The 20,178-nt window shown below is 39.6% G+C and overlaps 1 protein-coding gene across 1 annotated transcript in view; it reads right to left on the minus strand.

Annotated features, from left to right (window-relative positions):
* CPA6 (carboxypeptidase A6) overlaps positions 1–20,178 on the minus strand; it is an 82,573-nt gene that overhangs the window by 23,436 nt on the left and 38,959 nt on the right. The window contains exons 3-6 of the mRNA XM_013942799.2: positions 7,965–8,089; positions 4,529–4,643; positions 3,155–3,256; positions 2,234–2,338 (exon numbers count right to left, since the gene is read on the minus strand). Coding sequence (XP_013798253.2) covers positions 2,234–2,338; positions 3,155–3,256; positions 4,529–4,643; positions 7,965–8,089 — 447 coding nt within the window. The remainder of the gene's footprint in view (positions 1–2,233; positions 2,339–3,154; positions 3,257–4,528; positions 4,644–7,964; positions 8,090–20,178) is intronic.

The following is a 20,178-nucleotide window of genomic DNA, read 5'->3' on the forward strand; positions in this document are numbered from 1 at the left end:
ACTGTACAAATCTTAAATATTTCTAAAATATAACAGCCTGGAGAGCCTGAAAAGAATGACACATTTTGCATTTGAGATGCAAGTTTGCTGAATCAGGTCAACGTATGTCAATTTTCCCCTTTTTGCTAAGAAGGACCACTAGGCTTTTGAGAATGCGAGAATGAAAGTGGTGGGGTTACTGTACTTCCAAAGGGATGGCTTGTTTGCACCTTGATATGAGTCCCCCAGATCAGACCAATCCCTTAAGGTGATGCACTTGATCTTGGTTGGCTTTTCCCTTATAGTAGTTGTTGGACTCTTAGAACATTTTGTCAGGAAGAAGTACAATCAGCACTTGCTTCTTGACATTTTAAAATTAAATTTCTTGAATTTTCTAATCTTTCAGATTTAAAATACAAATTTCTGCAACAGAAGCAAAGAATAGTGCATCTTAATGTTACATGTTTTGCACACTTTTTTCTGAAAATGTATGAATGATATTTCAAGGTAATACATCTTCTTTGACATGGATCAAGTGACAGCATTTATTAGAGGGAAGAAAGTCAAGTCAGATGTAATGTAAATCCTCATCTGTTTCCCCTAAAACTGAAACAGAATCTAGTTTTCATGTTAATTTGAATAGCAGCTTGTGAACCATATTTCAGATTTTGAAACAATGATAAAATCCTAAATTGGCGGTCTGGGTAATTTGATATCTGAATTGTGCTTCCCTTCTCGCAACACATACCCAATGAAGAGGGGTTAAATATTCTTAGTTAACACATATGCATATTTAATTGTACTTTTTCAGAAAGTCTGTAAATTTTGCTTCTTTGTTTCTATGAGGGACTAATTTAACTTTGGATAAATATGTATTTATGTCTGATAAATAAATTTACAGCATATCACTTGTGGCTAAAATCTAGTGCTTTCTACATAGCAATTACACATAACAGAGTCCCTTTCTTTCCAGTTTGCAATATTTAGTGACACATTTTAATGTATCCTATGTATCCTATGTAGTCTTTTTAAAATCTTGGCTAACAAATTCTTTTATTTAATCTTTTGCTGCAGACACAAATTCTGGGTTGCATTAGATTCATTTGCCTTTGCAGGTTGCCTTCAAAGTAGTTCCCCCTAATCAGCTCCACTTATTTTCACAGCTCCAAATCCTTCCCTGCTCCTCCACATTTCTCTAATATTTCCACGGTCAGGGGCTTTTTTCTGGCCCTTTTCAGCTGAGTAAGGCTTGAAGTTAATGGGACTCCATTGGAACCTGACTGTTACCCATAGCAAATATCTGTTGCTGGGTTTTCTATCACAGTGCAGACCCAGGTACTTCTCCGTGACTCATTAGTTGGGAGCGAGAGCTCTGAACCTGTGAGCACAGGTAGCCTCACTTTTAGACTTGAAACTCAGTGACAATGCGGCAGGGCTTGTCAGAGGCCACCGGTATTGTCCATCTTCGTAGTCAGCCTGATATTATCTTCAGCTAAGAGACTAAAGGCATTCAGGGCCGCTGGGCACCTGGGTTAGCCTATCCACGCATCAGGAGCCAGGCTGGGAGGCTCAACCCAACTGTAGTGGCCTCATTATTTCTGTACTTGCCTCACATACTGCTGGGACTGTTAGGGAAGTCCATACGGTTCATATTGAGTTATATGATCGTCTCAGCTAACTAATAAAGATGCGCTCTAATATAATTAGGGTGTTGCACAATGCTTTCATGGATTAAGGGAGAATAAATTCAATAAGATAGGATCAAACAAACATTAGAGAATGACTTGATATTCAGAGAATGCAAAATCCATCATTTTGGTTCAAATTTGCCTATGTTTTTAGCTTCCTGTTCCTACGGAATTACACAAAAGAGAAATGTCTTTTTTAATCTAAGTCCTTAAGGTAAAGATATTACCAAACTGTTCTAAAGCAGTACACACTGGCATGGACTTACCTGGACCATTACCAGAATTACAATTTCCACAGTTTTAGGTCTTGGAATAAATTCCTACTTCATGTTTCTGCCAACATGTATCTGGCATATTTTTGCCCTGTGCCTAGCTGTGTCTGCCTGTCACTATCAGCTTCGTTTATCAAGCACTTAATGTTCTACAAAAAAAAAAAAAAAAAAAAAAAAAAGCTGTATAATAGCTAGTTATTGTTCCTACTAGTAACAAATTAGATCAGTTATAACAAGTATGTAATGTTTTTTGAACTGAAGGAGCTGCCTGACTGTAAATCATTAAACACTTACTTCTTTCACGAACCACTGGCAAAAGGCAGGTCCAATCCACTCTCTTGCATGAATCCCACAGTCTATCCAGACAGCTTTCTTGTAAGGCTGTGATCTTTTACCTAACTTAAAGTATAAATATTCATAGAAATATCAATAGATCTCTTGACATTAGTGAGAAGCAAAAATGAAAAAATAAGAGAATATTAGAAACACTAGAACATTTTGAATTTTCCTGTATGAAGGAACACAACTTTTTTTCTTTTCAAAGGGAAATGATATGCACGTACAGCCAAGCTAATGAAGTGGATCTATGGGAAAAAAAAATCACAGAAAAAGTCAGATCTGTCAATTCCTCTTTATGAGAAATGTTCTTAGCTATCACATGGAGCAGGGTGAGGAAAAACAATGCTAGAGGAATAGCATGATGCAGAATCCAATTTAAGAACTCTGCAACGGTGGATGAAAAGAAAGTACATTTAGAGTAAACTTTTTTCCTCCTTTATGACGCTCTTTATCACCCTAATAATGTGAGTTGAGAGTGCTCAGTCCAGGAATTTTGTCAATAACTAAACAGGAAACATATGTGGCACATGCTGAGAAGGGATCCAGAGTCTTCTGGGGTCTGCCTCTAGGATAATTGTTTTACAAGTTGGCTACAAACACAGACTTTCCAATTCCCTTAAATCCAAATACTGCTAATTTTCCTTGTCCTATAATCGCCATGTATATCCAATCCAAATGAACAGGATTTGGCTTTTAGTTTTCCAACATTTTATTTTTTGTTCCTTGGAGACCACATGCAGAGAGATACTTAGATCGTAACATCTTCTCCTTAGGAAAGGTTGATCACCTGCATTTCTGGTGTACATCCTATAACACACACAAGTGTCTGCCATTGATTCCAGACTTTGGTCTCATTAATGACTATTTAATCTTTACCTTGAGTACAAACAGAGTTCTGCCTTCATAGGATTTTCCAACAGAGAACATATGAATAAGATCTGAATGAGTTTTATTCAGATGATGCATCCAACCCTGGATCTGCAAAAACAGAAAAATTGCTGCTTCAATCTTCGCATTTCTTGGGAAGCAGATGTAACATTTTTATTATTAATCTCAGTTCTTAGTCCTCGGTGTATTTTTTCACTTTTCTGTAGGTTTTATGTTTGTCTTATTTGTTTGTTTTTGTTTTCAGACTTGAACTACCAATGGGCTCTCACGGCTCTATTGCCAGAGGTTGGATGCAGCCTTCAGTTGCATGTTTTTTTTTTCCATTTGATTATTGGATATTTATGGAATGCATTAGCTGTTCACTGAAAATCTGGAAATTGGGCTAATCAGCCACTTTCATCAAACCTTAAGAATGGAATAAAGAAAGCAGGCCCCTGAATCTTCCTGCCAGAACACAGTATGGTGAACAGATTTGGTGGGAGAGGAGCACCTGCAGAAGTCAATCCTACTTTCATTATTTGTTTCACAGATCTTGAGGAGGTGCAGCACGCCATATGCTCAGTCTAGTGACTTTGTTTTGGAGCAAACTGAAACACCTGGATTTCCAAGAACTCCAGTTCCTGATACTAAAACTTCTATGTAGAGTTCAGCCCTTTTGAAAGGGACTGATTTTTCTCATCTGCTGCCCTACAAAAGGAACTCTTGACCAGGTACTTGCTCAAATCAAGAAGGGCAACAGCATCAGGGATAAACATGAAGTCAGTGAAGAAAAGGCCACGCTCAAGAAAAATAAACCAGAAAACTAAAAATCCTGATGAACACCCCAGTGGTGTTTGGCAAGCATCCTTGTGATCTCACCTTCATGAGAACAGAATTTGACAAAGTCAGGGTGTAAGCAGTGCCTGTTATCTGTATATGCTGGTACACTGAAATCAACAGAAATTATTTACTGAGATATCTTTCAGAATAGCATGCCTTATAAAAGGACCTTTATCTAAATGCTTTTAAGTCTTTGGACCCCTTGTGCAAATACTTATTTGTGCTCATTTTACTTACTTAAATGATTCAGTGAGACTTATCAGCCTCTGAAGTCTCTTATTCCACCAGAATTTAAACCCAAAAGACTTATTTTTAAAACAAAACTCAGAAGCTTTGAAAGATAGTTCCAAGTACAAGATAAGCCTTGGATACAAGTATTAAAAATAATGGTTTTTTTTAAAAGGAGCCTACATTTACAGAAGAAACATTTAGGACACTTCTGAAGACCAACAAGAAACTGTAACTTGTACACAGAGTGAAATTTGGGCCTTATTAAAGACAATGGGGTAATAGATAAGAGGTGAAATATGAATTTCGACGTACGTCGTCCAGCGAGTGATATACTTCATAGTTGTAGCCAGGGAGGGACCTTCGATTTCTTTGTGACCTCCGTCCAGTTTGTTTTTCTATTGCTTTCTGTAGGTCTGATATGAGAATCCTAGATAAAAAAAATAGCACTATTATTGAAAAGCGAGTAGAACACACAAGCTAACCCAGAACAACAATCACTTTTAGAAGAAATATACCAAGAATTAAAGCATCCTGATGTTACTTCATCTGTTACATTTTGACAATAAAATGCTTCAGGCTTATTTGAATATATGCTGTTAAATAAATATTCCAATTGTTTTGAAATTAAACAGTGTCTTCAAAATGAACTTGTTAAGTGGATAAAACAGAATGATGTAAATAATGTAGCCAATATGAAGAAGAAGCCACTTTCATGTGTTTATAAGTAGTCAGATTATGTTTATATATCAGCACTTGTTGTCTTCTTTTACAAGCCAGTTATACTATGTGATCATGTATATTCAAAAATTGATTTCAAAACTTTTTTTTTTTTTTTATCCTCAGAAAAACATGTACAAGCTTTCTCTCAGGAGTATTATACTGGTACTGAATATTACATATAACCAAAAGTTTCAGAGGCAAAACAATAAAAAATGTAGAACTTGAACAGCATTATCATTCTGTCTGAAACAAAACAAACAAAAACAAAGACGAAATCTTAAATATGGTTTGTTATTTATATTTATCTCTACTCTGCAATAGTTATTTGGCAGTTATTTTAAAATAAATCATGAAAAATATGAAACAACACTAAGTTAGTGTAACTTAAATGCATTTGCATAAAAACAGAGAGGTTTTGGTATGAAGAGAGAAATATGGGAACAGTGGTTTAAGCTGAAAGCTTTTCCTAATTTTTGGCAAAACACAATAATACAAATATAAAAATATACTGTAGAAAACATCTAAAAGGAATTATATTCAAGAGGTTGGCACATCAATCCCTTCCATCACACAGTGGCAGGAGCTGGGAATATCATCAGCGACATCAGTAGAGACATCAATACAAAACTGAGGGAAATCCTGGTATACCACCCTCTCTCAAAAGGAATTCCTAAAACCTGTTGATGTGTAATCACCATGCCACTAACTCATCATTTCTGCAAAGTGATGGTCACATTCGACCTTTGAAAGCCCTTATAGGCATTAGCTGCAATGATCAGAAAAAGAGGGAGAGAAATTGCATTCACTCTGATCTTAAATGAACTGCTCAGCATATACCTTAAGAGATAATAGATCTATCTACATATGTATCAAAGTAAAGGTTATCCATATCCTTTAAATATATTATGGAAGTAATTGTATAATTAGGAATTATATTGTTCTACATCAGTAACTTTTCTTAAGCAAACTAAGGGTTTATAGTCTTGACTTGCAAAGTGTTTTACACTCTAAAACCAGTACTATAAAGTGCTTAACCCTGTAATTAGATTAAAACAATATTTTTATACAAATCACTAGGATATTTAATACGTTAAACAAACACTTACCTGATTTGCTGAATTCTGAGTAGTGTGTTAAGTACCTACCAGGATCAAGCTCTGTTTCTTCAATCTTACATACATATATTTAATTTCCCCACTCCTGTTTATGTGTCTGTGCTCCAAATGAGACTTGATAGTCTTTATTTACTTTTAAATGATTGTGTACTATGTATGCTTATAACATCCCAAGGCTTTTCAGTTCCTCAGATCTGAATACAATCTAAACAACTGTGGTGCAATAAGAGTTGATCTGATGTCTGGCCTGTTTTCATGACCATCTTACTGTCAGAGGGTTGAGCACTGGGAAGAGAAGCCTGTCTTGCAGAAAAGGGCTGGTCACTTTATGCTTACTTAATGCTTCCTGCCTTCAGAAATTTCTTGTAACTTAGCCAAACTTCACCCAGTCACGCTGAGATTTTACACTGAGGTGTTTGCCTCAGTTTTTCAAGTTCCAAAATAGATTTAGAAATTTAGCTTCTCTGCCAATAGTGTGCCAAAAATATAAGTAAAATAAATCTGACATTAACTTCTTTGGAAAAACTCCAGGTTTTCATCAAGGGGAGTAACATTTGGCAGCTGGAGACCTTTTTACCAGTGGTCTGACAGTTGAGGCCCTGAGGGCACCACCAGGCTGGGAGGTGCAGAGGGAGAGGGAAGAAACACTCTGGAATTAACAAAATACTGTCCAGCTTCCTTCTAACGCACGCTGTTCACATGGGGCACCAAGTATCACAGAAGCCTGTGGAAAACCAATGTACTGTAATCTAGTATTTGTACAACAACGCATTTTCAGGTTACTGCAGAGAGCATTTGCTCCAGCACTTCTTACCTTCGCATGCTCTGCTTTGCACCTAAGTAAAGTTCTTCAAGTGTTGTATTTATAACACATATAAAATGGCCTTCTGTCATGTCATTAAAGGTGATTACTATGAGCAGGAACAGCAGCAGACATGTAAATACAACTGACGGGGCATAGTAATCAGGGACATTTTTACATAGGCACAGGAAAACAATTACAGAAATCACCAACTCATTTTTAAATGTAAACAAAGCTGAAATGGTGTTGAACCCACATAGCTCCGGCTACTTGGCCTGCATAATTAATTTCCTTATATTTGTTTTCATATTTTTAGAAAGACAGATTTAGAAAGAGATCATTGTCATAGCAAAAATGAAATACTGATAACAGTGCATATAATATACAATATATTTTACAACATTCTCTTCTCACTGAGAAATAAATATAAATAGTCTCACATAGGGCTTTATTCAGGAAATGTTTAAGAAATCAAATAACTCATCAGCTGATTATCCATATGCTTCAGCAGCTCACTGATAAGGCTTTAATGACAAGATCACCCCCCTTGTCTATTATAAATACAGCATATTGATAAATATCATATGATAAATATATACTTCAGAACTGTCTTGAATGCTTTTAAAGAACACTACAAATGAGATGTGATCCTTCACGTGTAGTTGTTCTACATGACTTATATAGGGTCACTAGAAATGGAAAGTTATAAAAAAACCCCAGCACATTCTTTTATAGTTCATGACTAATGCTTGCTTCCTCGTTTACAGCAGGCTTGTAAACAAACCCAGCTCCTGTTAAATATAGAGAGAGGCAAAGCAGACTGTAGAACTAGTAACAATAATTACAACCCTGCTCTTAACAGATGTGATTTCGTATACATTGAAAACACTAACTTTGACTCCAAAGGAGGACATTTAATTAAAACTGCCTGCCTGCGGGAGATTTTCCATTCTTCCATTAAAAATGGTCATTTTCTTGAGAAAGTCTAGCTCTCAGCCACTCTAATTGCTAAGTGGAACATATTTTCAAACACACTTGGTGTGGTAGACACAGACCTGCCTTGGAGGCGAAATCTCTGGAGTGATGCACAGAAAATAAAACACAAGCTTACGTGTACTGGATGTTGGCCTGCTGGAGGGAGGGCAGCAGAATTTGGGATGTGTTGTGTGGTACTCGCAGGTCGGTGACCGTACCTTCGGCGATGTACGAGGTGCTGCTGGGCTGCCACAGGTCCACCTGTAGTGCAGGAACCAACCTGTAATTCATATGTATTCAGTGGGGAAATCCAGGAGACTGGCATGCTTGAAGTTATGTAGGCATACACTCTAGGCATGGTATAAACAATAAAAACTAGGCTGGTCCAACTGATCATCTACGGGAACAGAGCTGGCTTTGAGGAACGATTGCATCCAGGTTACTATAATTCTCATGGGAGATCCACCAATGGGAAGAAACAATGGTCCCAGGAATACATCTCCTCAAACGGCTCAAAAGAAAGACTATCTCCAACTTCATGTGCCTCCTCAGGATACTACACATTCCCTATATTTTAGCTCCTGTGGAGTCCACAAGTCTTTTTTATTTCACAAGGCATTTTCTATTTTCAGAATGGCAATAAAAGAAAAGAACACTGAAGAGAGGTAGAAAGCATAGCATAGACCTGTGTTGTTTGCAAAGCGTACCCAAAGTTTTGTGCTAAAGAAATGCATCAGAGGTCTGTAACAGAAGGTGACTGATACTTTAAAGGAAGCTGTGATCTAACCAATAATTTTATATGAAATGACAAAACAACAGGGTTAACATAAGGAAATAATTACAATCTTGTAAACAACACGCTATTTGCTGAATAATAGCACAATTATTAAGTGCTATCTATACCTGAGTATACTTAAAGGATGCTTCTTTACTTTCTTTGGTTGCCAAATCGGACATACACTTGGAAATGTTAGCCCAGAACATGAACTTTTAAAAAGGTGAGAAAGTCTGCAAACAGGGATTTGAAACTCAGGGTATTCTGCACCTGTAGCAGAATAGCCTGTTACTGTTCCGATGTGCCAAAACCAAATGCACAAACTCTTAAGTAGAAGTGCGAATGGCTCCTACTCAGCCACTGTGAATCCAGGGGAGGGAACAGAACTTAAGAAACCTCTTCTCAGAGTTGCTGGGTGGTCATGGGAGTCTATGGAAAGCAATGTCAGCAAAAACCTCTGTATCAATATGGCAAATATGCGTGTCAAGATTCACACAAGCCTTAGAAATGAGTAAGTCTGTGGGCTGAATATAAAGGGGGAAATTTAGTAGGGACTAGTATGTTCTTGCATTTATTAAAGAGAATTTCAAAGTAATTAATCCTTGATAAATATCCCTCAAAGTTTGCTGTAATCGGCTGTACTAGACTGCATTGACAGAAGTCATAGATATGGCTAAGTGTCCCATATTTACTTGCTTTCCAGGTTTCAGGGAAGGTTTCTATAATCTAAATTTTAGAAACTCCTTTAAAAGCTTCTTTTTCTGTACCATACAAACTACTTCAAAATATCTAAAGCATTTCATCTGATCTTGCTATGAACCTTGATTAAGAAAAGAGGCTGCAATTATGCAACAGAAGGTTTTGTTCCAACTGTTTCTCAAATGGTTCTGAGTAACAAAATTCTGATTACTAAGAAGGTCTCTGATGCTGAACCTGCTGCTGCTTCTTCAAGCAGTAGTGACTTCAGTGCAGTTAATCCAGCTAAATGTCTGCTACCTTGGAATGAGAAAAGTGAAACACAGGGATAGTCTCTTCCATTCCTGCCAAAAGCACTCTCTGCTTCACGCTGCTACAATATGGTCTATGAATCGGTGTGATAGTGGTGGGCGGGCGCAGCGTCTTTTGAAGTCTAACACCAGGACTGGCAAAGTTCAGAAGACTTGTGAAGCTGACAGCAGCTGTGGCAGATGGTCAGTGGAAACTGAACTCATGAATGAAATGGTGTTAAATGCAGCTTATAAATAAAGATTATCTTGCTATGCTAACACCTTATGTTTGTTAGTTTATCTTCCTAATTGTTTAATTAAAGTCATCCAGTGAAGCCCCACCCTTATTCAACATGGTTGATCTCACACATGGTTAATTGGAAATATGCATTTGATTTATAAGATTTATCCCTAAAAATACACTCCACAGAGAGTAGATTCATTGCTCTTAGAGCAACAACATTCCAAACAACTCAGCCTGAACCATCTTTGCAACAATAACAACAAATTGCTATATATAAGCTAAGAGCAAATGAAGAGTATCCTGGCCAATTGCAACATTTAGACATACAAAACTGGAAATAAGAGTTACAAAAAGGAAAAAAAATAAAATCTATTATTGAGATATACTTGAAACTTGTCTTTGTTCTTGAGAGATACTCAGTATTCCTTTTAGGGATTTTTTCCATTGTTGTGCAGGCTATAAGCTAACCAATATGCACACTGTTGGTTACTACACCACAGAGTTTTTTTCCTTTTTAAGTTATTCTAATTGTTCCTAACATTACTGGCTGCAAGGGAATATCAAACCAATCTTTCTTTATTTTATGAGTTCAGTGGTCTATTGCATACTCGTATCCCGTGTTGGTGAAAATGCAATATAACACTACTGGCATTGTCCTGGAAGTGAGACCAAAAAAATTCCCATTTTAGAATGCAAATCACTCCAATACAGTTTCCTATTTGGGAAGTTTGGTCTCAGCTGACTCCTGCTTCTTTCTTTGCAGTGTAAGCAAAGGATTCAATGCTTATCCAAGAGATGCTACCTGTGCTGTTCAAAGCACCTTTTGAAATGCTGACTTGATTTTGCTTTATAAAGCATATAATAAGAAACACATTTCTCCAGCAGACATCTTATTTACATCACAGCTTTTAGCTTGTTTTTGGTATGACACAGAGACAGTGCATGAAATCAGCCAAAGAGAAGATGGATTTCAGAGTAGGCATGTTTGGACTTAGCAAAATGAACCATCCTTTACTCACTGTCAGTTTTAGGAGGGCTCATTGTTGCATCTCCCATAGATACTAAGGGCTCCACTGGAATCAGCACTTTTCTTTCTGCATCATTTGTCTGGCAAGCATCCCTAGGATCTCCATGCTGTGCTCCACTGGCTAGCAAGTGGTAGTGATACTAATTGTTCTCCTACTCTCATTTGTGATGGGGCGGTGTTGTCCCTACACATTACGTATGCAGTTATGTAGTATGAGGAACAGTATATATTTCAGTACCAAAAGACATTTATTTGCTGTGTGAGTGGCTGGATTTTCTAGGTGGTGGGAAGATTCCCCAGCTACCAAAAGAATCAGATACAGAAAGCTTACAGAACCCCCTGAACACACAGCCACAATTTTGTACCTCAAAATTTGTCTCATATCGTGAGCCTAGAGGAAAAGAGATATGCTTTAGAGTACGTCTGCACATCTAAATATTCTTGTCTCCTTTGACTGTGCCTTACTGAACCATTTCCTTTACATGGTAAAATAGGTGTGCAAAAAGCTGAATGAATCTTCCTGTCTGCCATGCACCAGGTTGCCTTTAGAGGGCGTTGGGATGTTTTAAGCCTCTGGGCAATAAGACAGGATTTTTCAGCAGGCTCAAACTTGGGACCTAGAGACCAATTAGTTGGCACCTGCTGCTGCACTCAGATGTGAGTCCAGGTACCTGTTCTTGGGGTCAGTTGCGACTCCAGAGATGCACAGCAAATGTTCTTTCCCATAACCTCACTCAAGGCATAAGCATCCTGACTCACTTTCCATGAAAAGAGATGGTAAGTAAAAGCATACAGAGCGCTACCTTTTCACAGAGGATTCAAACACATTATTGCATCACTTAACAAAGAAAGTTTAAAAGATTATTAATCATTACTATATAGAAAGTAGTCTAACACCACATTCTGAATTACTGAATGCTTTATTTGCTTCAGTCTTTACTGCTAAGGCCAGCCCTCAGGAATTCCAGACCCTGGAAAACAGGCAGAAAGTCTGGAGAAAGGAAGACTTTCCTTTGGTCGAGGAGGACTGGGTTAGAGATCATTTAGGCAAACCTGACACCCACAAATCCATGGGCCCTGATGGGATGCACCCACGAGTACTGAGGGAGCTGGCAGATGTTATTGCTAGGTCACTCTCCATCATCTTTGAAAGGTCATGGAGAACAGGAGAGGTGCCTGAAGACCGGAAGAAAGCCAGTGTCACCCCAGTCTTCAAAAAGGGCAAGAAGGAGGACCCAGGGAACTACAGGCCAGTCAGCCTCACCTCCATCCTGGGAAAGGTGATGGAACAGCTCATCCTGGAGGCCATCTCCACGCATGTGGAGGACAAGAAAGTGATCAGGAGTAGTCAGCATGGCTTCACCAAGGGGAAATCATGCTTAACCAATCTGATAGCCTTCTATGATGGAATGACTGGCTGGGTAGATGAGGGGAGAGCAGTGGATGTTGTCTACCTTGACTTCAGCAAGGCTTTTGACACTGTCTCCCATAACATCCTCATAGACAAGCTCAGGAAGTGTGGGTTAGATGAGTGGACAGTGAGGTGGATTGAGAACTGGCTGAATGGCAGAGCTCAGAGGGTTGTGCTCAGTGGCGCAGAGTCTAGTTGGAGGCCTGTAGCTAGTGGTGTCCCTCAGGGGTCAGTAGTGGGTCCAGCCCTGTTCAACTTATTCATCAATGGCCTGGATGAAGGAACAGAGTGCCTCCTCAGCAAGTTTGCTGATGATACAAAACTGGGAGGAGTGGCCGATACGCCAGAGGGCTGTGCTGCCATTCAAAGAGACTTGGACAGGCTGGAGAGGTGGGCAGAGAGGAACCTCATGAAGTTCAACAAAGGCAAGTGCAGGGTCCTGCACCTGGGGAGGAATAACCCCATGCACCAGGACAGGTTGGGGGTTGACCTGCTGGAAAGCAGCTCTGTGGAGAAGGACCTGGGAGAGCTGGTGGACACCAAGTTAACCATGAGGCAGCAATGTGCCCTTGTGGCCAAGAAGGCCAATGGTATCCTGGGGTGCATCAGGAAGAGTGTTGCCAGCAGGTCGAGGGAGGTGATGCTCCCCCTCTACTCAGCCCTGCTGAGGCCACATCTGCAGTACTGCGTCCAGTTCTGGGCTCCCCAGTACAAGAGGGATGTGGCACTACTGGAGCAAGTCCAGTGAAGGGCTACAAAGATGATTAGGGGACTGGAGCATCTCTCTTATGAGGAAAGACTGAGAGAGCTGGAACTCTTCAGCCTGGAGAAGAGAAGGCTGAGAGGAGATATTATTAATGCGTACAAGTATCTGAAGGGAGGGTGTCAAGAAGAAGGAGCCAGACTCTTTTCACTGATGCCCAGCGACAGGACGAGAGGCAACGGGCACAAACTGAAACACAGACGCTTCCATCTGAACATGAGAAAAAACTTCTTCACTGTGAGGGTGACAGAGCCCTGGCACAGGTTGCCCAGAGAGGTTGTGGAGTCTCCTTCTCTGGAGATATTCAAAACCTGCCTGGAGGTGATCCTGTGCAATGTGCTCTAGGTGACCGTGCTTGAGCAGGGGGGTTGAACTAGATGATCTCCAGAGGTCCCTTCCAACCTCAACCATTCTGTGATTCTGTTCTTTTTTAAACCTCACTGGTCCCAGAAAAGTCCTTGGGGTTCTACCTGTGCTTAGGAAAGCCAATAATCTTTGGATTACCTTATAGGTGGTTCCTCTTTAACCTGAGGTGTTGAAGACAGCTGAAGATTATAAATATATCAGCTCTTACTTGGATAGCTTCCAAATTGTAGCAAATCTGTCCTAAATAGTCTTGTCTCTAGCTTTTTAGTCAGTATGGTGAAAAGTCAAAACGAGGTAAAGGGACAAACATTAAAAAAAGATTTGAGCGCTGAGTTAGGAGAATTCAGAATTTCTTCCAAAATTAAAAATAGTGCAGATAATTTTCCAATGAGACAAACCTTTTCTTTTGTGTAATCCTACATATCACAAACAGCATACACAAAGCTCTGTTGTCCTGCCAAAACAGAAATAAGAGCAGGCAGTTTTTCCCTTCATTAGTTCCAGGTTTTCCTGTAGTTAGTCCTGTGCTTGTGGAAAGAGAGCCCAAGAAGGAAGAAGTCTCCTTGTGCTTCCTCAGGACACACTCACCACCATGCACATTTGTGATTAAAGCCATTTGCTTTGGTAATAGCCTCCAGTTGTTCCTCATTACCCTTTCATAAAGGGGTGTTTAATTGCCCCTTCTATTTAGACTGAAAGGAAGATGCTTAGCACTCATCAGGTGTGAGATTAGTACAGATCAAAAAGCTGATTGATGCTTCTCATTGAAACTAACTATGATATCTCTGCCATAATTTACATCTTGTATCTGAAGATGTTTATATGATTTATCTATGTTATACTACATACAGATAGTAATTTTGTTATGCTTTTATTACCTAGCAATTGCTGTTTTTATATTTATTGAGTTGCACCCAGCAACACATACGTGAAACCAGGCCTTGTCTTAACATCACTACAAACATGAAATCTAGTTCTGTATTTGAGAAATGTTGTTCACTGTGAAGTTCAGAATATAGTTACTGTTATGATGCCATCAGTTGAAACAGCCTGGCATTTAGAGTCAGTAAGGCAAGCAGTAATGCTCCTTTTTCATGTGCTCCATCAGGATGTCATGTGCTCTGTCGGATGGGTGGGTTTTGCATTTACACATATATATACTCACATATAGGCACATAAACACTCTCAACAGTGCTGAAACTCATTAGGTATGCTTTCAGTTAGAAATTTGATAATAGACGACAGAGAATAAGAGAAGCAGAAACTATTCTACTCTCACTAATATTGTCAGAGGTCTGATTATCAGAGGCTTCCTCACATAACATAAAAGAAATACAGACATATACGTGTATATACATAAACACCCCTCACATGCACAAACATAGTGCACAACAGGATGATATTTTAGGCTTCTCTTGGTACATTTGCAAAGAATGAATAGTGGGGCAATACATATGTTTAGTTCTAAGATGGGAACCTCAACAGATAATTACTTCTCTGCTTTCTTATACAGCAAAAAAACTAATGGTAAGTCTTTTATTATATTTTAACTTGTATACATATAGCAGCAGCTATCAAAGTGAATGGACAAAGACCTATCATTACCTCTCAGAGAAACAACAATGTACTGCTTTCTTTGAAAATATTATATATGTTAGGTGGCTGGTAACAGCAATTTCTTTAGTCCATCTGAGAACCTGTCTCAAGCACATGTAGAACATCACACTACTTTAAGTCTATATATGCAACTACCTTCTGTTTTCAGCAAGGCTTTGGATGGAGAAGATAAACTAAAAAGCCTGAATGTGAAAGTCATGGAGTATAGGGCAGAAAAAAGGGCAGCATTAGTGCTGTTGACTCTGACACTGGTGGATAATTAATTATTGCTCTGCTGTAGTTCACCTCAAAGCCATAGAACTACTTCTTTGTAATGGGTTCACAGCGGCAAACGTTTTCAAGATCAGGGTTTATATTGATTTCCTCAGCACCTGCTCCTGCCAATTAAGGAACTTAATGGACAGTCCTAACTGCAAATCTTATCCTTACGTGCAGAGAAAAGGTTCAGACACCAGTACGTGTGGGTTTTCCTGGGCTTTCTAGAAGGACTTGCAAGGTAGTCCTAGCTGCTAGAGCAAAGTAATTTAAGTTTCTGATTTAGCACCCTAGACATTTAATTGGCTCTACCCTTTCAGTATTTATTTGCTTTGAAATAAGGCTGGTAAGAATAACTGTGCCAGTAAAAGGGGACTGATTCGCTGGCTTGCAGCAGCCACAATATGGGCTGTAAGAGAATGTGAACAATGTGCAGCTTGAGGTGTCGAGTCCTGCTGATCTTTGTGGAACTGTAACAAAGTGATCTTTGTCATGATCTTGCCACTCTACCTACAGTGGGGTAGTTTTACACAGGGCTCTACACTGCAGAAAAGAACTCTTAGGCTATTCCTCAGGAGAGTCGCTGACTGAAAACTCAAGACACAATTATATGGTAATTGAATATCCATTCTTGCAAGTACAGATGCCACTGAGCTAAGTGTATTTGAAAGATGTGAAAGTCTTTAACAGACCCATAAAAAAACCAACCAAAACCCAATTTTGTTTCTTATTAAACTATTTATGGCTTGGTTCATTTTGTAGTTGTTGCTGCACTGGAATAGTAACCCATGGGCCTGATTCTGCTTCCACAGAAACAATGTGAGCTGTGCTGAGCACTTCATTAAGCTCAGACTCAGGCTCCCTTCCCATTTAAAGAGGGAGCAGATTGCTCCCATTTCTGAAAGTCCATTCTTTCTGCATCTTATGAGAACAATACACCCACTATACTTGGGCTCTCTTGTTTCACCTTGCGTTTTCCTACCTAAGTTTTCCTGGAACAACTTGTTCTTTCTGAGCCCAGCAAATGGTTTTATAGACGCTTATTTTGACATATTGATGTGTAACCTCTGCTGTCACCTGATGTTTCTTCTGCACCTGAAACTTTCTGTGCATATCTAACTTGACCTGTTGTATAAGTTAGAGTAAAATCTGGACTAATGAATAAAGCATCTGTCCATATAGATATGAGATGTTTACTGTATGTGCTAAGTAAAATGCACACAGCCCTGGCTACTGAGCTCTTTCCCTCTGCAAAGTAGGAATAGCTTCCTACTGCATTTTCAGATGGTCTTTTGTTCTCTGAAGCCTTTTGCAGCATTTGCCTTTGGAGCTGTAAACTGCCAGATTTATAGCCAACTGATCCTTTTTCCCTAAAAGGTACTTTCTGACTCCCTGAACTGCAATGACAGGATCAATTCAGAGATGACAATGGATAAACAGCTGCTGTAGAGGCTAGAAAACAAACCAAAGGGGATGCAGTGGTGGCTTCAAGGCCCACTAGGCTGGCCTCTCTCAAAGTTACACAAGTGCCTGGCTTGGCCCAGGAATTTCTTTAGTAAAAGCTACTGCAGGCTGAGTGGTCTAACTCTATTATGCCAGGAATGTTCACAGAGCAGTAGCTTCCCTGCTGCCTATACAAACAGCCCTGAGTCAAGTCCAACATATGTGATAAAAATGCTTGTAGACCACTGATGGAATAGAATTTATGAGTCAAGGCTCAAATGAAGTAACACTTCACAAATAATGCTTACAAAAATAAATTCCAAAGCAGATAAACAGATGATGAAAATGGGTCTGAGGAATCCAAACAAATCTCGGTTTCTTTCCACAGTATTTTGGAATGTGACATTTGTTTCTGTCAGTCAAGTCAAAAGAATTAAAACCATGAAAGGGCTCATAAATCAGTAACAGACTCCTTAAACTGTCTCCTAAACACAAAAGAGCAAGATGCAATAGACAATCATTTGAGAGGGACATGAGACAGAGGGACAATGGATGGACAAGAGGAGACCCTGGGGGACAGGCAGTATGTAGTTCTGCAATATTCAGATCACTGGTACTCTTATAAATATTATTTCTCTTTTGATTATTGATCACTGTCACAATTTGCAAATGACCAGTGTGAAAACAGTGAACCTGAAGACGGTATCTGTGGTTTTAAACACTCAGTTGGAAACAAAGATTTGTATCATATCCATAAAAAGAGATAATATTTGGTGTCTATGATTGCATCAGAGCAGCAGTCACTATAGAAATTGTGACAGTGATCAGTAATGAGAAATAAAATGTAAATAACTCCATGAGTTTGCACTTGAATTGTTAAGACTTTGCTGCATTTTAATCTATCATCACAACCATTTGCACACAAGTCTTAACACTACAATGCAACGTTCTTGTCATCTTACATGAAAGCTGGAGGAGGAGCTCCACCATCACTTACGCCTATCATATCCCCCTCATAGGTACCTACAAGACAAGAGATGCTGCTGACTGCTGGCATGTTGGCCCTGTGCAAGGCAATGGCTCCTGGCTGCCACTGCCTTTATCACTTAGTGAGAAGCAGGATCTGGGATCTCCTGCCTCTAAAGAGAGCATGCCTTTCTGTTCCCCACCAGCCTCACTTCTTACAGCCTTGGGCATGGGTTGTTGACTCCTTCCAAAACAACAGCTGCACATGTGGCAGCGCACGGAGAATAAGAGCTCTTGGAAAGCTTGCTCTGGAGCGATGGCCATACTGTGGAGCTGAGGCCAAGAGGGCGCTGGAGTGGGAGCGCTGGGGAGCCTGCCCGTGTGGCAGAGGACAGCAGCTGAGGCTAAGCCACTTCCTGTGTCTTTGCAAGCTAAGATGGTGGCAAATAGGAGCCAATGCTTTTAGATTTCCTTTTTGCTCGGTTACTGTGAATGAACTTATTGGTTGAATATATGCAAGTTTAAGCAGCTTTACAGAACTCCCAGCAGAAAAAAATTCATTTCCAAGGCTGGCTATTTTTACTGGCAGTCCAGTTCTATGAGTTATGTTCATCCCATGGGGGAAAAAAGCAACACTGTGTCTCCTGCAAGTTAATCGAACTGACCAATGAAGGCATCGATTTATAATAATGATTAATAACAAGGAACTGTTGGCAATGAAGCTATAGGCCAAAACTAATTTGTGGAAATTACTCAGCAAGTGATTATGACTAATGGGAATTGCCTTTGAGCAATTCATGAACCAAAAGTTAAATGTGTGGAATGAAAGATTCATTACACATTATTCACTCAGTAAAGACAATGGCATTTGTATTGTAGCAGAGTCTCTATGCTACAGGCAGGTTTCAGGGTTTAGTTTAGGCACTTAATGGACATTCTTTTTCAAAAAAGCAGATATCTGTCCTAAAAAGCTTCAGCTACTAAGTTTAAAATGTCTGAAGTGACTCCATCCTCTGTAAATATGTATGAGTTAGCCTCACAGCTCAGGAATTGATAGCAGAGCAGTCCTGATTGAGATCAAAAGGTTTCCATGTGGACTAAACTGCTGGGGTGTTCATCCAGCTTCCTGAGTGAGCTTTGCAGACACACTGTGGCTAGACTGCCATTCCTGCCCAGGTTAATTAGCGAGGGCATTTCCCGAGATTCTTTAAACACCTTAGGGCACGTAACAAATTCCAAGATCATCTTTCTTTCTAAGAATTCTTAGTGTAGGTTTCCGTAAATAAACATTCATGAAAGTACTCCTTCTGTGCCTGATCCTCTTCACAAAAGTGATGGAACTTGCAGCTTGGTGACATCTGTGGCACTAGCTTCAGAACGGCAAAAGGCAAGCTCTCCCCTTCTCTCCCCACTTCCCTGGGGTTTGCTTATTTTCCCCAAATCAAGTGAGGCAAACAACAGCTAGTTTAATTCCACAAATATGTGGCAGATTGGTACTTTCCCCCTACTTTCCTATGTAGGTAATTTTTGAAATGTTATCTGGCATGTGTTTTCCTTAAGCTAATCTGTCAGCAATGGGCTCACTTACTGTTATTACCTATAAAAAAAAAATGCCCCTAGAAGTAGAAGAGATCTCTATAGTTTAGCAGGCCACAAAAAGAAGGAAGATGATAGAGCAGACTTCAAATGATGATACCTACTTAGGAAAAATCAGTGGTAAGAACTGTTATTAAGAAACAGGCAGATAAAACAAAATAAATAAAAAGATACATTACCACTTTTTCTAGTGAATGTTAATTTTCTTCCTGATTGTTTTCCCTTCATCCAAAACAGTGGGCTATAAGAAGGGGTAGTTTTGCATTTTTCTTTATTCTCTGTCTAACACTGGAAGACACTGCTCTGCAATGGGTGATGCTGCCTTACAAGTGAAGATTTTAAAGGCAGAAAGAAATGGTTGGAATAAACACAGAACACCTCTCTTTAGTGAAAGGCTGAAAGACAGTAAAGCTCCACCAACACAGTAAGAAGGGAGCCTGAGACAGAAGGGATTTGTTCTCTTCCCCTTGCCAGCCTGGAAAGCAGATGATGAGCAATCCAATGGTAGTTATAGCAGTATGGTCACAAGAGCTTGCAGAGCATGTTGCACTCAAGGTATGTTGTTTCTGCTTATTAATGTCTCTCTGTGAAGATCTGAAGAAGAAAGGGTACAGATTTGGGAGGAATGATCTGATGGTTGCACTGCTATTCTAGTGCTTGGGAGGGACAGACCCCCAGGTCCCAGGTCTACCACAGATTACTGCTGTGGTTCTGCATGACCTGCCTTTGTCTTTCTGTACGTCACATCACAGTGACAAGCAGCGGATAGATGGTCTGTTCTACACAAGGGAATCCTGGAAAAAGCATATGACCTGTTTGTGCAGAACCTAGCCCCAGATACCCTGTGAAATACCTTCTGTTTTCACTGACTTTTCTCGTTCTTCTAATCCTGACAATGGCG

The sequence above is a fragment of the Apteryx mantelli genome, chromosome 2 (genome assembly GCF_036417845.1).
Source record: "Apteryx mantelli isolate bAptMan1 chromosome 2, bAptMan1.hap1, whole genome shotgun sequence".
NCBI lineage: Eukaryota > Metazoa > Chordata > Aves > Apterygiformes > Apterygidae > Apteryx > Apteryx mantelli.